General features: G+C 36.2%; 1 protein-coding gene across 39 annotated transcripts in view; it reads right to left on the reverse strand.

Moving 5' to 3' along the window:
- ANK3 (ankyrin 3) overlaps positions 1-18,048 on the reverse strand; it is a 714,446-nt gene that overhangs the window by 17,569 nt on the left and 678,829 nt on the right. For 28 of the 39 annotated variants that reach the window (XM_063781818.1, XM_063781817.1, XM_063781816.1 and 25 more), the window contains 6 exons: positions 17,135-17,278; positions 13,790-14,098; positions 13,432-13,522; positions 9,777-10,155; positions 7,804-7,854; positions 5,586-5,672 (listed from right to left, as the gene is read on the reverse strand). In XM_063781818.1, the coding sequence (XP_063637888.1) occupies positions 5,586-5,672; positions 7,804-7,854; positions 9,777-10,155; positions 13,432-13,522; positions 13,790-14,098; positions 17,135-17,278 (1,061 nt within the window). The remainder of the gene's footprint in view (positions 1-5,585; positions 5,673-7,803; positions 7,855-9,776; positions 10,156-13,431; positions 13,523-13,789; positions 14,099-17,134; positions 17,279-18,048) is intronic. The other 11 variants (XM_003312571.6, XM_003312570.6, XM_054659647.2 and 8 more) reach the window with 5 other exon arrangements.

Here is an 18,048-nt window from a genome sequence, read left to right on the forward strand (position 1 = left end):
CAAAGTTTTGTTCTCATTTTTTTTTTTTTTCTTATTACAAAGTGACTTTGTGTTCTTACAGTTTGTGGGTGCATAGTTCATGACAATGGGCGGGACATTTAACTTGTTTTTCCTCACTGTGGTATAGGTGGAATGAAAATAAAACAAGGTGTTTCTTGATCTTGTTTAGTGCATCTCCAATCTTGCTTATGACAGGTTTGAATCAGCGCAGTGAAGAGAGGGGAGAAGAACTGGAAAAATGTAGAGGTCTTGTGTAAATACACTCAAATTTGCAACAAGTTTTTAATGGCAGTGTTATTTGTATTTTCTATGGTTGGTGGTTTCACATGTTTGGAGAAAACCCAAAATTTTATTTTAAAAGTAAAGTCATAAGGACAGCAAAAAGAGCCAATAAAAAGTAATGAAAGTTTTCCTTATAGCTTAAACACGAATGACAAATATTTTTGAGCTAACTTTTGGAAATGTACACCTCTTTGAGTGATAGACAATTAAAGAACCCAGGAAAATCCCTAAAATGGTATCCTATTGGGCAGGTACTGAATGAACCTTTTTGTGGGAAAAGATGTCAGTTAATTTTTGAATTGTTTGGACAATCTCTGAAAGGACTATGAAGTAAGCATATGTATAAGCATAGTGAATACAGACAAGTATGTATTCATTGACTTAGATTCATTGACTTAGATTAATAGCCTTACAAAAAGCAAAACCCTATTTATAAATAATAAGCCAAAATGAATAGGAGGAATAGATTAGATAGGAGTTGATTAAATAGATAGGAAAGACAGCAGGGAGTCATAAAATACATTTTTAAAAAATTTATCCATCTTTAATTCTGTCAACTATATTAGAGACCAAATGTTACCTAAGAGAGAGCTCTAAGGCCTCTCTTCAATGGGAGAAAGTAATCTCAATTTTTTTTTTTTTTTTTTTTTTTTTTTTGAGATGGAGTCTCGCTCTGTTGCCCCAGCTGGAGTGCAGTGGCGCGATCTTGGCTCACTGCAGGCTCCGCCTCCCGGGTTCATGCCATTCTCCTGCCTCAGCCTCCTGAGTAGCTGGGACTACAGGCGCCCGCCACCATGCCTGGCTAATTTTTTGTATTTTTTAGGAGAGACGGGGTTTCACCGTGTTAGCCAGGATGGTTTTGATCCCCTGACCTCGTGATCCACCCGCCTCGGGCTCCCAAAGTGCTGGGATTACAGGCCTGAGCCACCGCGCCCGGCCTCAATGAGGTTTTTAAAGTTCTTGAAAACACTTAGTATTTTTAAGTAAACAAAATTGTCCCCGTGGTCTTGTTGACAACATCGTTTCTGGCAACCTCCCTTCCCTTCCCCCCAACCATTATCAAGGAAAATTATAGCACATGCGGTGTTACATTTTCACCTCTGGTGACGGTATTAATGAAAATTAACTGTACTTCCCTCTGGACTCCTGCTAGAAGCACTGCATTTTATAACAACTTTTATTTCTCTTTGAATTTTTGAATAAAATGGAAGAGTGACAATATGAAATGTACCGATTTGCTTTGATGGATACGTTAAAACTTGAATTGTCCAAAAATAGGATTGATGCGATATATTTTACAAAAAGCAAATACTAAGCAATATGAATAGTACGAAACCTACATATTTTACACACATATTTGTATATGTATGTAAAAACAATCTGAAGCTTGTGAAGAGTGGTTACCTCTGGGAAATGGAATGAACGGATAGAACTTACCATACGTTTGAACTGCCTGAGTTAGCAGAAACATACATGTAAGCTCTTATTTAGAAAACCAGTAAAAATGTTGAAAAATTGAAATAAAAATACAGTTGTACTATATAGTAAAAATTCAGTTATTTGAATTTTATGAAATTTCACAATAGTTTGGTTGTGTGTTGGTTTACAGTTTTTTACCTTTGCAGTTACTGGATTTGCTAAGCTAATAAGGTAAACTCACGACTGGTTAGTAACATAAATTGCTCCTAAGCATTTGAAACCACTGTATATTATCAAATTGTATAGAGATCAGAATTTTATCAGCACATTCATTTAAGTCCCATGACAAATGGGAGATTTTGTTGACTTGACTCATTCTATAGGAGTTTGAAAACATTAAATGTAAAAAAAAAAAAAGGTTAAAACTTCATAGAAAAAGAATGGATCCACTTTGAAAGTAAAGAGAAAAATCACCGTCACCTCATTTATTATACAAATGGAATTCTAAGAAGACAGATTTGCCCAGACTTCTGGCAATCCAATGCTTAGCATACATACTGCTTCCTCTGGGAGATACTTCCCAGCCAGAGCTAGCTCTGGGAGGGATGGAACAACCCCAGACTAGTTTTCAGAACTGGGATACTAAGTGCTAGGGGGCTTACTATGGCAAACAGTGTTAACTATGCTGGTTCAGTCCAGGTTTGGACAGCATCCATGAGGTAAGTCAAATTCCCAGCATTCCAGCCCCATCAAATGGTTCCCAGGAATGACAGCCCAATGCTGCCCTCTTCTGTGCTGCTGAAAAGATCTGAATGGTCAAATACCTGATTTAGCCTAGCAACAAGGAATACTTTTTCATTTGTTCTGGAAGAGAATACACTTGTTCCTTAGTATCCACAGGGATTGGTTCCAGGACCCCTGCAGATAGATAGCAAAATCTGCAGATGCTCAAGTCCCAGATATAAAATGGTGCAGTATTTGCATATAAGCTACACATATTCTTCCATATACTTTAAATCACCTCTAGATAACTTATAATACCTAATATAATGTAAATGCTATGTAAGTAATTGTTATACTATATTGCTTCTTACTTCTACTGTTTATTGTTTTATTTTTTCAAGGTTGGTTGAGTTTGTGCATGTGGAATGCCCAGATATGGAGGTCCAATTGTATAGTATTGAGGAAAAAGCACTTCACTAGAGGGCTAGGGATTAGGTTCTAGTCCCAGAGCTGCTGCTGTCTGGCTGTGTGATTTTCAGTAAATAAATTTATCTCCAATCTTCAGTTCTGAGATCTTGGAAACACAGTAATTTTAGTCTCAATGACCCATTTAGGTACTACATTCCCATTTTATGTTTTTGACAAGAGATGGTTCCCATGTCATATTCACCATATACTATTATAGTCCTCGAGCTCTTTTCCATTAGAAAGATAGCAACATATGGAGTAAAGAGAAAAGCAACAGAAGTGTGACTCTTTGCAATTGCCCCAAAAATCTGAACAGAAAAATAATTTATAAAGTGTTTTTGTTATACCTATAGCTTCCAATGATGATTATAACTATTTTTTAGCCTTTGGTTTTTCCATCTCATATGAAAGATATCTCTCAAAGCTTGTTTGTGAATGATCCTATTGTTTATACAATGCCTTCCTCAGTTATAAAACCTATTCTCTGATGACTTCACTCAATCTCTCTAAAATTACATTAACTTCAAGAAGTAATGGGTCTGGGCGCAGTGGCTCACGCCTGTAATCCCAGCACTGTGGGAGGCCAAGGTGGGCAGATCACAAGGTCAAGAGATCGAGACCATCATGGCCAACATGGTGAAACCCCATCTCTATTAAAAATACAAAAATTAGCCGGGTGTGGTGTCGCACGCCTGTAGTCTCAGCTACTTGGGAGGCTGGGGCAGGAGAATTGCTTGAACTGGGGAGGTGGAGGTTGCAGTGAGCCGAGATTACACCACTGCACTCCAGCCTGGCCACAGAGCGAGACTCCGTCTCAAAAAAAAAGTATCTGGGGAGAATACGGACTCCCCTGTTTTTATGAAACCTACAACATTATAGTGGATTTTTGTCTTTTAAACCTAAGTTCTTAACAAATATGTTAATATGTTATAATCATATTTTAAGCTGAAAAACAAAGATAACTTACTCTCAGAAAATTACTTAATAGCTAACTTGCTGGTGCATATCTAGAATTCTAGGAGACCAAAGGAAATAGCCCTTATTGATTTGAGAGGTTTTGAAGTTATTGTTTTTGTTTTCTCAGAGAAAAACTTCTTTATCCCCGCCTTCCACTTTTTTTTTGCATGGCTATATTTGTTTTCTTTTGTCCTGGATAGAAGAAAGTCAACTTCTATCATGGGCAGCTATTATAAAGGAATGTGGTGGATTTAGATGTAACATTAGTATGTGATATGTTAAGCATAAAAGACAAGTTCGAAGCACTATGTGCTTTTTCTAGACCTTTCACTTTAAAATATCATATCTTGAAGACACTGATTATGAGAATAGCAAAAACTCAGAAAAACTGAATCAAGCATTCCCCCACCCCAACCCAGAGAACATGTGTGAGGTGACTGATTTTATTGATATGAGGATTTTATTGATAGCAGGTTAAGTACTTGCAAATGTGCTAGACAGCAATAAGTAATTTGGCTTGCTTATATACATGGAATTTTCAAAGAAGTGATTCATGGTTTTTAAAGGAACCCTACTGAGCTTACAATTAATTGATTTGCAGGATAACTCAAAATTTAGACAATGATTTATTTTCTTCCCTAAAGTTTCCAGAGTCTTAGAAAAACTGTATTAGGGCAGATTTGGTGGAGTTTCTTCATGAAAAGTGAAAAGCACCAGGATTAAGAAATTTTGGACACCTGTGCCAACTTCTGTGCTTTCTGTTGGGTCTCTTGACACTTTGGGATTGGATAAGTTTGATAAATGGTTTTCAATAGATATTCTCTTCCTCTTTCTCTCTAGGGCAGTAACCAAGAAGCCTCAAGTTATTTGGATCATATTCAAAAGTCTGCGCATTGAAAATGGCTTTCTAGTTCTCTGAACTCAATTATTCTAACCCTAAGAAAGATCTGATGACGAAGTAATGAAGACAAGGGGGAGACTACAAGAAGCATTCTGTGGAACCTTACTACGCAAAAGGTAAGTGCTTCAACAGACCTTTGTGAAGGAAAGACAGAATATTTATTAGTAGTGTTTTCAACTGTGCCGTAATAGGGAAGAATTCTATTTTCCTTTTTTTTTAAATTGACTCCTATACTTAAAAATGCAGCTTGATTTTTTTCTTGTGTGTTAGTAAAGTTAAACACCTATTTCAGATTTTTTTTTTTTTTTTTACTTGACTTGCATTGTGTCACATATATCCATGCCAGGTTATAACCTCAAATTCTCAGCCACTGATTGCTTATGAAGAACTGGTTTTAATTTAAAAATTCTTAAGGCAGTAGGAATTTGAGACTGAGAAGGAAGCCTTTTAATTCTTTCATTCTCTTTCTTCTTTATCGTGCCTCATACCTTGTTACAGTTTCTAAGGTTTCAATTAAACATTTCATTTGATATGAACTACTGTGTCACCAAGACAGAATCTTTGCTCATTCACATAACACTTCTTCAAGGAAAGCAGGATACAAATGCCAAGAATTCTCAAATAAAACTACAACCGCCACATATCAAATAGGCCTATACAGAATACCATGCAACATGGCTTCTTTTCTTTTTGGTTGTTGTTTTTACAGGCTTTCAAGGGTGCAAAAAAATCACACAAAGCCATTTCATTATCAAGCATGCTGAAATTTCACAACCACAAGGAAGGAGTTTCTAATAGTAGAGCAATGCCACATAATGATCCAGCTACAGGATACCTTTATAATCAAACGCCGGCGAATAACTCGGGTAGTGACTCTCCGTTCTTCCTCTGAGCTTGAATCACTCTCACTGTCTTTCAAGTCCTGATAAATGCATTTTTAGTATAATTTTACCATCACACTTAAAATAAAAGACATTCTGAGAAGGGAAATCAAGAAAGAATTACACTTACTTGATGTTTTTTTCTTTCTTTTTTTTTTTTTGCCAACTAAAGAAAATCATGATGTATATTTGTGAGAGTCTTAAAAAAAATTTAAGTGGAAGAAAATTTTTGACCAGGATTCTAAGTGAAATTACTCTGTGCATGTGTGTGTGTGTGTGTGTGTGTGTGTACAGGTAAAGATCAAGGTAGTTATAAGTTATTAAAAAATAATTATGGAGACTTTTTGGCAGCAGAAACTACAATTAAATCATTCATATTCCTTTTAAAACTAGTTTAAAATCTATATTCATCTACCATGAAGGTGTATACCCTTGTAAATTGGGCCATATTTCATTTGATCTACAGAAAGAGGCATAATATTTTGGACTTCTATGAAATTTTGGTCAAATTTGACAACCTTATTAAAAGCTATTTTGAACTTTATTAAAAAGTAAAGAATCTAGCTGGGCACGGTGGCTCACACCTGTAATCCCAGCACTTTGGGAGGCCAAGGCGGGTGGATCACTTGAGGTCAGGAGTTCGAGACCAGCCTGGCCAACACGGTGAAACCCTGTCTCTACTAAAATACAAAAAATAGCTCCTTAGGAGGCTGAGGCAGGAGAATTGCTTGAACCTGGGAGGCAGAGGTTGCAGTGAGCTGAAATCGCGCCACTGCACTCCAGCCTGGGCAATAGGGCAAGACTCCGTCTCAACAACAACAACAACAACAACAACAAGTAGAGAATTTATATTAGCATATTTTGGCACATATATTTATATCAAGAGATTAATATCAGCATAATTTGTACCTAACACATAACTGGTACTGAGAAAGAATTTAATGAAGGAATAAACGTATGAAAGCTTGAAATCTTTTTTTAAAGAACTGATAATGAAATTAGAATATAAAATAGAATACTTTTCACAGACAAGAATATAGTTACTGCACAAAATGTTAATTTTTAGGCAATAAAGGTGGGAATCTGGAAAAACTACCAAGGGGCAAATAGTTCATAATTTGAAGGGGAAAATATCTTTAGCTTTCACTTAGATGCCATGGGGAAGAGTATTTACCGAGTGGTTACATTTCTAAATTTTAATGGTGGAACTATGAAAATAATTCTGGTACTTTATCTCTGAAGTTAATTCATTACCTCAAATCTAATAGTCCCAGAGACAGAATTTAGTTAACATCCACTGGAAAAATGAATTCTAGTATTTGTTTAAAAAAAGTGGAAACAAAATAAAATTGCTATAGGAGGTACAGGTGTTAGATAAAATGCTTTATGAAATGTTAGTTGAATAGATAATAAACTAGGCCATCTTTTTCATCAACAGTAAACTTGACAAGTATTTTAAAATGTTAAACAGTACTATCAGCCTTGACTTCATAGGAAATTTCACCTCAACAAATCACCCCACTGAACAATATGGTTTTAAAAGAAAATCGTAGCCACTATCCTTACAAGGAGTAAGAACTTGAACTAAGTTTGCTATTATTATTTTAAATTTTTCAGTAAAGGACAGTAAATTTAGGAGACTTAGAATGATCTAAGTATTGTGGAAGGAAGCTTTGCAAAGGCTCAAGAAGTCAGAAAGAGGTAAAAGGAATCTGTGTTGATGAAAGAAAAGAATTATTAGCATTCCAGGATTAATAGGTTGGATGAGGCAAAAGGGAAAACTGAATCTGAATTATCTGTACATGGAATCATAAGTTGAGGAAAGGTTTTCACTTGGGTGAATTCAAAAGTAGAAGAACATCTATGTTAAAGCAAACACAAACAACAAACCTAGAGGTGATTATAGCATAATCCTACAAAAAATCATGTGAGGCCAACCCTTTACATAAAGAAAAAGTGGCCATTTGGTCATTGTTTCAGTTTCTACTTTTTCCCTGGAATCTCTGCTAACCTTACAGTGAAAATGGAGGAAGAATCTCAGGCTCAGGATTCCTTTCAGTGAATTATCTAGGAATTGGTAAAGGGGAAAACAAGGAAACCAAATGGAATTTTCTCAGTACTCTTTGCCATGGGTTGCTGCATGGAAACAGGTGGAAAATAGCGGAATTTTACCTTATAACAGCAGGCAGTCATCCGTGTAAGAGCCGCACCCGGACTTTTGACCTGATTTTTTAGGGGATAAAAAGGGGGCTGTTTTCTGAGATCATACATCAGATGACCTAGTTGGTTGCTATTATACTATGGTATAGCCACAAACGATACATCCTAAACATCTTTGGTTTTCTTGTGAGGTCAGGTTCATGTCTCCTAGAAGCTTTAACTCCATTATGGATTTCTTAGGTCATGAAGTCTTTCTGCATTAGAATAGGACTCGAAACCATTATCAGAGGCACAAACTCATTTACAAGAAATCTTGAAAATGTTTTCTAATGGTAAATTATTTTCCATTACTGACAAACTCAGCTAAGTTTCCACTCAGGGTTTAAAACTAAATTTTCAACCGTCTTTATGCCAATGGCCAATATGATTTTCCAGTGGCCCATACATATGCACATGTACACACACAGCGGTGTTTATATGTACTTGTATAGAAATTTGCCTTTAGAACTTTAACAGGCTTTTGCAGAATAAATATTCACAGGAAAAATACCACTATGTTATTGCTTCTCTCTATATTTTGTGGGATCATTTTAAAAGGAAACTTATCCAAAACTCACACCACTTAAATATACTAAAAGTCAAGTCAAAGACAGAAATCAGTATTCAAAACCACACTTGTCAAGACGGAGTTAAAGAAGGCCTGAAAAAGACTTAAAAGAGCTTAAAACTAAAACAAAACCATTAATAAAAATTTAGTGAAGGCAGTTATTAAATGAGCTGGAGATGATTTTAGGATATCATTTAAGCAACTGATTACCACCACCAAATCTTATATCAAAGCAACTTACAGGGAAAAAAAAATAGATGATCTAGAACTAAACTTCCTCCTACTCCCCCTTCTAACAAGCCTGAAAATAGTCAGATATTGTCTGCAGAAGGGAATAGGAAAGGATGTGATTACTGATAAGCTGAGAATCAGCTCCTGAGCGATTGAGCTTGCTAAAAGTCTTCCTAAACCTCAAATCAATCTTGAACTCATTATTTCAGAAAAGACTTGTTTTTCCCTCCCAAAACAGTAAAGTGGGTATTCAGTGAACTGGATATGTCTCAGCGAAAACTGCAAGTGCTACTATGAATCTCTGTCTATTGCAGAATTGATGAAAAGACATAAAAATTGGGAGAGTAAAAAGCAGTAAAAAATGTAGGAAACAGAGCTGCTTTTTATTTTCTTATATCCACGTATGAGTCATCATTTCAGTTTAAAATACTTTTAATATCTAAAAATAGAGTAAACCTCAAAGAAAAAAATCTATTAGATTGTACCACAAAAGTACAAAGAACAAGCAAATCTATCACAGTAAGGTTTTAAAGTGATTAGAAATACATGTTAAGACAATCATCATCAACTTATATAAATTATAAAAATTATACTTCTAATTTTAAATTTCTAACTGCTGTCAACTCACCTCATTTTAGGCTTGGAATTTCATCTCTTTAATTTTTAAAACACGCTTTCAGACAACAGACCATACAGAATAGAACTTAGATGGGTCAGACGCTATAGACCGTTTATGCCAAGGAGCCAGAAAGGATCAGAATGATTATCCTCCTCCCATAAGGAAGAACACGGAGTGGGAGTTAGGAAACCTAAATCCCAGATAAAATACTGGGTCTTAAACTAGTTACTTAACGTCTCTCTGGTTCTTGTCCCTCCTAAAAATGGCTAAACAGATACTTATTCCCTTTTCCTGCACAATGAATGAAGGTATAATGAAATGGCATACATTTTACTTGAAACTTTTTTTTTTACCTATGTGTTTAACTCAGTACTTTCTTTACCTCCACCATTAGTGCTACAATTTCACACATTTATAATTTAGAAATCGTAAAAAACCTTGGGCCCCAGGCTACAAGATCAATCCAAAGAAGTAAAGCATCAATACTTTCCATTTCAATGACTGCTACTGGATGACCAGATGACATACCTTTTGCTCAGACCCACTGGACCCCTCTTCTTCATGGAGGTTAAGCCTTGGCTTGCCATCTGCTGGAGAAGTCCTACTCATCTTTTTCATACTGACAGGCACACAGGGTTTAGTCTCTTCTATTATAAGCTTGCTGGTTTCTTCTAGAGATTTCTGATATGCTGCTAGTGGTGATGCTGGTTCTTCAACATGACCAGATCCATGTATTTTTGGTTTCAGAGTTCCCTTGGTACTCTGTTTTCCTACATCATTTTGGGATTCTGGAAGGTAAGATTTTGTCTTTGCTTCTGGAGTGATTTCTGTATGGCTTCCATTTGCTTCAAATTTTCCAGCTTCTCCTTTGAGATATGAGGTAATGGAATCTCTACACTGGTCAGGGCTGCAACAGAAAATTTGCAAATTTACAATGGCAAACTATGACTGAATATAGGTTGCAGAAACTCTAAAGTTTTAAGAACTGTGTCTTTTGCCTACTTCTGAAGGCATAAAATAGAAAAGTGTGAAAAGTGTGGCCACTGGATTTAAAATGTAGCTGGGCGCAGTGGCTCATGCCTGTAAATCCCAGCACCTTGGGAGGCTGAGGCGGGAGATCACCTGAGGTCAGGAGTTCGAGACCAGCCTGGCCAACATGGCAAAACCCCATCTCTACTAAAAATACTAAAATTAGCCAGGCGTGATGGCACGTGCCTGTAATCCCAGCTACTCAGGAACCTGAGGCAGGAGAATTGCTTGAACCCGGGAGGTGGAGGTTGCAGTGAGCTGAGATTGTGCCACTGTATTTCAGCCTGGGTGACAGAGTGAGACTCTGTCTCAAAATAAATAAATAAAATGTAAAGGGCTCCCATGGGTGGGGTGTCAGGAGGTGCTACACAGCTTCTAGACATCCCCCATATCTCAGTTGCCAAATTGCCTAGCTATGCTCTCATCTAAATAAACAAACTGCAGTTCTACAGCTACTTGAATTCTATCATCTTGATGAGTGATCCTGAAAGGCTCATGGACATACCTAGAGTTCCAAGCCCACCAATCTTAAAGGAGAAGAGATTTCAGAACGCTTTTCTATCACCAGTAAAAAATAAACTGCTGGCCGGACTCAGTGGTTCTTGCCTACATTCCCAGCATTTTGGGAGGCTGAGGCAGAAGGATCCCTTGAGCCCAGGAATTTGAGTTCGGCCTGGGTGATGTGGTAAAACCATGACTCTACCAAAAAACTACAAAAATTAGTGGGCACAGTGGTGCATGCCTGTAGTCCCAGCTACTTGGGAGGCTGAGGTGGGAGGATCGCTTGAGCCTGGGAGGCAGAGGTTGCAGTGAGCAAGGATTGAGCTACTGTACAGAAAATTGCGCCCTGTCTCCAAAAAAGAACAAAACAAATTCCTGTGGTCAAGACTGTGGTATTCCCCCAAGTACCCCAAATTCCAATTCTTTGTATATGTTTTCAGTCATGAATCCTGCCGTTACTTTTCCAACTCTAATACCTTTACTTGAATCTCATTTTTCTCTACTCTTGACCTCTGCTAATCTCACTAGTGATTTGAGGGTTGCACACCCTTTTCTACCTACTGAGAGAACTGTTTTTCCCTTAACTATTAAAACTCTTTCCTTTCCAATGCTTGCTTTTAAATTGACTTCTAAGTTTTTTACAAGTTTCAGTATAGACTATTTTTCACTTTTTTTGTAGCTTGCGTATTATTTTGAGCATCTTTATTACCGCTAGAAGGCAATAACTAGTACAGTGCTTTATATGTATAATATATACTTATATATGTGTGTGTATTCCTTTAAATCAGATTCTGATTATCTGAACATATTTATTTTTAAAAGACATCCTTAGCACACTCTATTCTTTATGTGTAAGGATAAATAATCCAAGCATACTGTGAAGATCCTGTAACATATAGCTTTATGACTTTGGTTTAATTTTCTATTCCCCAGTCCACATTGCTTGCCGGCGTTCTCCTACCCTGCATATTCTGATAACAGGAGCAAAGTGACTGGCATTTTCCTCCTTCTATGGAACCAGGGGATTCACTAGTGTTTTTTCTATATAATTCACTGGCAGAGCCTATATAAAACAAGGAATTTCAGCGGTTTAATAATGATGAACACCTTTCCTATATCTATTCCCTGATATGTAACTATAAATTGTGTGACTATATCTGAACATAGACATCAAAATTAGTACTGTTTGTCTTCTTTGCAATTGACTCTTTTGTAGGCTGTAGATAAAGTTCATTCATGCCTGCAATTTTTCAAAAGTAGTTTTGTGAACTCCCTCTTTGGGAATTTTTATTGGGCAAGAAGCTTATTAATGACATAAAAATATAAAATATGGTTATGAAATAATATAAGTTCTCTTGTGTCCAATTTAATCACTAGCTGTCACTGAAGTAAAATATATTTTAGTCTAATGTGTATGTAAATAAAAATAATGCCTAGTGCTACTGAGAAATTACTATTTGTGTCAGTCATTTGGTAGACATGATACATCTTCTCTTTTTCTATCTATAAATCTGTTTAAGGAAGGTAGTAGTATTCTTATATTTAAAGATAATTAGAGTGACATTCTTAGAGCTTAGAGATTCATCCCAAATCACAAACTACATTCCTAATGGTGGTGGGATTTGAAACTATGTCTCAGATTCTAGACTTTCACCTTTCTAGAGCAAGGCCAGTATAAGAATTAACCAAATTCATGACCAGGAAATTATTTTGGGTAAAGACAAATGTTCATCATGGCAATATTATTTGGTGTAAAAAACTGTGTATCTTTCAAATTATGAAAAATAAGACTCGTGGAAAAATAGAAGGATATGTAAAATCAGTTTTTCCTAGTATGGTAGGAGAATGGATGGCTTTTCTTTTTGCTACTCCGCACTTTTTACATTAAGACATTTAAAAAATCATGCGTAGAAGAAAATCCACCAAAATGTTATTGGTAGATGATGGGGTGTATTGATTTGTTTAATCTGCATTTTAAGTTTTAATAATGAGCATATTTATGTTTGCAGTTAGGAAAAAAACAGTAATGTTTATATTTCTAAATAACATGGACTTTCATTCATTATTATTCTTATTTTTTTGAGACAGAGTCTCACTCTGTCACCCAGGCTGGAGTGCAGTGGTGTGATCTCAGCTCACTGCAACCTCCACCCTCATGTGTTCAAGCAGTTCTCCTGCCTCAGCCTCCTGAGTAGCTGGGATTACAGGTGCGTGACACCACACCCAGCTAATTTTTGTATTTTTAGAAAAGATGAGGTTTCACAATGTTGGCCAGGCTGGTCTTGAACTCCTGACCTCAGGTGATCCACCCACCTCATTATTTTAAAGGAACAATAATTACTGGCTATATGAAAAGAATCATACAAGTAAGTAATAAAGTAGAAAAGAATAGTATTCTAAAGTAAAGACAACGTATAAATCTTGGGCATGTATGTAAATTTTCTTGTATTTTATTTCAACAGTTTTGAGAATTAAATTTAAATTTAAATTCACTTTCCTTTCCAGATTAGCATAATGAACTGGTCTTTAAAGCAGGTTTTATCCCAGAACTAGAATGGTAATTTAGAAGAAGTCACCACTAAAAAGCATGTATTTAAGATAAACTATTAACAAGTAACCTGTGTTCACTTTCCTTTTTTTGAAACAGCCATACCTGTCATCCAGTCGATCTAGTAACCCACCAGTTACTCTTCGAGCTTGAGCGCAGGACTCTAGGTTTCCACTTGATGTCTCATTCTGCCAACCTGTAATTGAAGACATTTCCAGTTCTGCTTGCTGAACACGCTTAAGAATAGCCTGTACTTTTTCTTCTGTCATCTCCTCAGACTCTACTCCTTCTTCAAGTTGAATGTCCTCAAATAGAGATTTGAGTTTCTCTTCCATCATCTCCTCATCAGGACCAGATTTTCCTTTCTCCTGCTGCTCAGAGCTTACTCCTAGTTTTCTAGGCTCTGCTGGTTTAACATCTTTTGGGGACCCAGCCAAATTTCCAAGGTATTGAGGATACTCACTCAGACATACATTCTCCAACTGGCTCTCATCTACATCCACTGCTTCAGGCATTTCTGTTAAAGGCACTGAGTCTTCCAGTTTGCTGTCTTCTAAGGAAGTGTCTTCTGCAGTTACGACTGGAGGTCCATCTGTGGAATGCTCTATGTTCCCCTGGGAAGGCACTAGCCCATCACTCAGTCTACTAGGGGTTCTAAGGGGAGATTCTATGCTAGAGATATCACTAAAATAATCATCTTGCTGGAAAGGGGTAGGTGGTGTGTAGTGCAACCCTGTGGGGGTTTCCAGTTCCACTTGAAGGGAAGGATAACCTATGGAAGACAGTACATTTGGACTGACTGGAATGAATTAGAATACATCAAACAAAAACACATGGAATGACTAAAATTATATCAGGCATGAAAAATGTATGATGAATTACAGATTAATGTCAATAAATTTATCGGTTTAGTTCAATTAAATGTAACACAATGAAATAAAAAGCCTAGTGCAAACTCCAATAAAATAGAATACTAATTAAGATATCAATTGTTTCTGTTTTGGAAATTATGATACAATAAGTAAATATGCACACTAATCCAAAGTATGCAGACTAATCCAATATAAAGTTAGTTGTCATTATATGAGATACTTATTATCTTTCTATATTTAGCATGCAAAGTTCATACTGTGGTGGACTGAATACAGCAAGCCACAAGAAACCAATTTTTATCATTAATTACCTACAACTTATTTTAAGAACTGTACATATGAGCAAAGCAACCTAGTTCTTCTTTCACATGAAATTATAGCACAGAAAAATGGATTTAATCTTTGGAAAGAAATGATTGTTAGATTTTAGAGCAGTGGCACTGGGAAAAAAATTTTAAACGATGTTAAGAAAAGGATTGAAAAAACAGACCAAGTTTAAAAGACTCCATGTAGTTTTAGGGTGTTGTACAAAAACAGATATGACCAAGATGAAAGGGTTGTGGAGTACATGAAGGTCTTGGTGAAGTCGGTGGTAGGGTCCACTCAGAACCACAAATCAAATAAAGAGAAATGATACACAACAGAGATAGATAGTAGGAAAACCATTTGCAGGGAGCACTCTGAATATTCACGACAATGCTATGAAACATAGAGTTTATTAACCAGCCTACACAAAAGGGGAGGGGGGAACGAATCCCTTGTTTTAAACATTGCTGCATGGACTATGGAAGCATTTTTCTGCCTCAGCAGAGAGAAAAGTCAACAATGGTCTGGTCATGGTGAGGAAAGGAAGTTTCATAAAAGTTCGACGAAGAGGAGAGACAGGAAAAAAGCAACAAAGCACAGTTTCTGAATTGTTGGTCTACAAAATAAAAGTCTAATTTTTCCATCAGTCCCAGGTAAATACCAACTTAGCTGCTGTTGTAAACTCAAATTGCTATAGGTAAGTGAACATTTTTCAGTTATGGTCATCTATAAACCAGACTCTTGTTGAAAAGCTGGCTAAGATTAGCTGAGGTTTATAATCTGCCTAAGTGAAATTACTTCATATACATGTTTCTAAATTTCCCTAAGAAATTTTGAAAAAGGAATTTAAAAATATTAAGATACAGCAACAAAAAGCCATTTCATTTTTGACTGTATTTTAAGGATATTCCAATTTTAAAATGTTCAAATTAAATGAAGCTTTCAACACAACTACTTCTGTTGTGTTCTGGTGATCTTTTTTATTACAGTTACTTAACAACTATTTTTTCCAATAAAGAATATTAGAAGAATGTATAAACTATAACTTATCAATAATTTAAAATTTGATAAGATGATCTATATTTATCTAGTGCAAAAAGCATGTGGTTACTAATATATGGCCTTGCATATAAGACAAGGCCTCAAAGGGAGCGTTTTTCCAAGGTTCTATGGTCTTTATAAACTTAAAAAGAACCGCTTTTTACTTCATTACCCATTGTGTTTGTTACATGTATAACAAGTATGCTTTAAATCTTTTGTTGACTTAAACTTTTTTTTTTTTTTTAAGAGACAGACAGTGCTTGGCCAGACTTAAACTTTTTAATAAGCAGAAACTTTCTAAGAATTTTAAGATTTTTTCCACAAAATATATGCAGAATTAGAAGTTAATTAGAAGTTTGTGACTCTTGTTAATCTAACTTTGCCAGTTTAAAAATGGAATAGTAGAAAAATATCCTTAGTTCTTATTCCTGCCTCCACACCATCATCAAATTTTCTACTCAAAATTCATTATAGAGGCTGGGTGGGGTGGCTCATGCCTGTAATTCCAGCACTTTGGGAGGCAGAGGTGGGTGGATCACTTGAGGTCAAGAGTTCGAGACCAGCCTGGCCAACGTGGTGAAACCCCCATCTTTACTAAAAATACAAAAAATTTGCTGGGCATGGTGGTGCGCGCCTGTAATCCCAGCTACTCAGGAGGCTGAGACAGGAGAATGGCTTGAACCCAGGAGGCAGAGGTTGCAGTGAGCCGAGATCGTGCCATTGCACTCCAGCTTAGGCGACAGAGCGAGACTTCGTCTCAAAAACAAAACAAAAATTCATTGTAGGAATAAATTTTCATTTGTGAGCCTAAGACAGGACTATTTTGAAAAACATAGGAAGATATTTATTATGTTTTTCTTAATATTTCAGTGAAGAAAGCACAATTTACATAATGAGGAAAAAATGACAAGATCATTATATAAATTAAGCTAATGTGAAAGAGGAATTGTTGTTAGTAAAATGTATGCCGACTGAATTAGAAATTATGCTGCCTTTGATATACAATAGATCAAGCAGTTTTTCCAAAGAATAAATGGCAGCATATTCATGAAGTTAAAATAACAACGAACGCTAAATAACTAAAGCACATACTTGAATGATACATTAAATTTTTTCAGTGCACATTTAAATACCTGGTGCCACACAGTAAATTGCCATTTTACCTTACAATTTGTATACTGTATGCTTACACTTTACTCAATACCTTGCTTATTTGATAAAAATGGCTCATCATTTGTTTTACCTATATACGAATAAAAGAGGTAACTAGTTTGGGAGGGTTAATACAAAAATCAAAAGTGACAAAAGCAATGCATTCTCTAGATACTTAACTTTTATGAAATATTAGAAATACCAACTCTTTCAGATACCTTAGGCGTTCATACGTCATGATTTATATTGTATATAAACCGAGGTATTTACCAAGTTTGCTCTGATATCAGAGTGTTTATTTGCAGACTCCGGCAGAGAAAATGAGAAACTAAGTCAAGCAAATCACAGTTTAGTTGCTTTTAAGTGACTGCCTTGTCTGACTGCACTTTCAAATTTTATCAAATGATTAAATAAATATGAACACTAAATTCGATTACCATCAACAGGGTCATGGAAAACATTGTTCTCATCTGCAAAACTTCTGGTGCCTGAAATATTTCCATAATCAAATATTGGTCCTTCTAGCAGTGTCACTATATCTATTCGATTAATTTTTGTCAAGACCGAAGTTAAGGCATCAGCTGAAAAGGAGAAAAAAAGGTTGAAAACCCAATTAAATTATGTTCTTTCAGTCAGCACAATATCTACACAAAGGCATGGCTTTTGCAGCCCTGCTGACATTTTAGCTCCTTCTTACTCCATCTCTGCAATCTCCCTATCCAGAGGACTCAGAATGCTCGCTGCTACAGGGAAGGTGTCAGAGTCTTAATCATCACTTTGTAAAGCTGTGTTCCACTGGAACAGTGCGGATGGGCCTTAAAATAACTAGATTCCTGTTGGCTATAAGGGGATCTAATAAAACTAAAGTTTCCTTTCCTCTTAGAATGTCAAAATAGGTCACCCTCATATTTGGTACTTAGCATTTTAATGACTTTCTAAGGTCAAGTTGACACAGGCAAACCCATAATAATTTATTCCACATTGTTGTGGGTTGGCACTTGCCAAAATATAGGACTACCACCCAATCCCACCAGCCGACAAAACCAAACCCAACAACAGTAGAGCCAACCAAGCTGAATAAAACTATTTGCTCCCCTAATATGATCCTGTCTTCCCTCTCTGCACATCCACCTCCAGCCATAGTGGTAACTTCGGAGTGTTTCTGATGACTGTGTCCCATGATTTAACAACTAAAATTATGTTTTCAGTTTTGATGGTCACAGAGAGAATGACAGGCCAGATGCGAAAAATTCCCTGCTACTTGCTTTCCAAAAAGCTTCTGAAGAATAGAAGTTTAGACTGTTAACACTAAATTAAACAAGTATAACTTCAAAAGACTTGCTATTACCTC

This window comes from Pan troglodytes, chromosome 8 (genome assembly GCF_028858775.2).
Source record: "Pan troglodytes isolate AG18354 chromosome 8, NHGRI_mPanTro3-v2.0_pri, whole genome shotgun sequence".
In the NCBI taxonomy this organism is placed as follows: Eukaryota; Metazoa; Chordata; class Mammalia; order Primates; family Hominidae; genus Pan; species Pan troglodytes.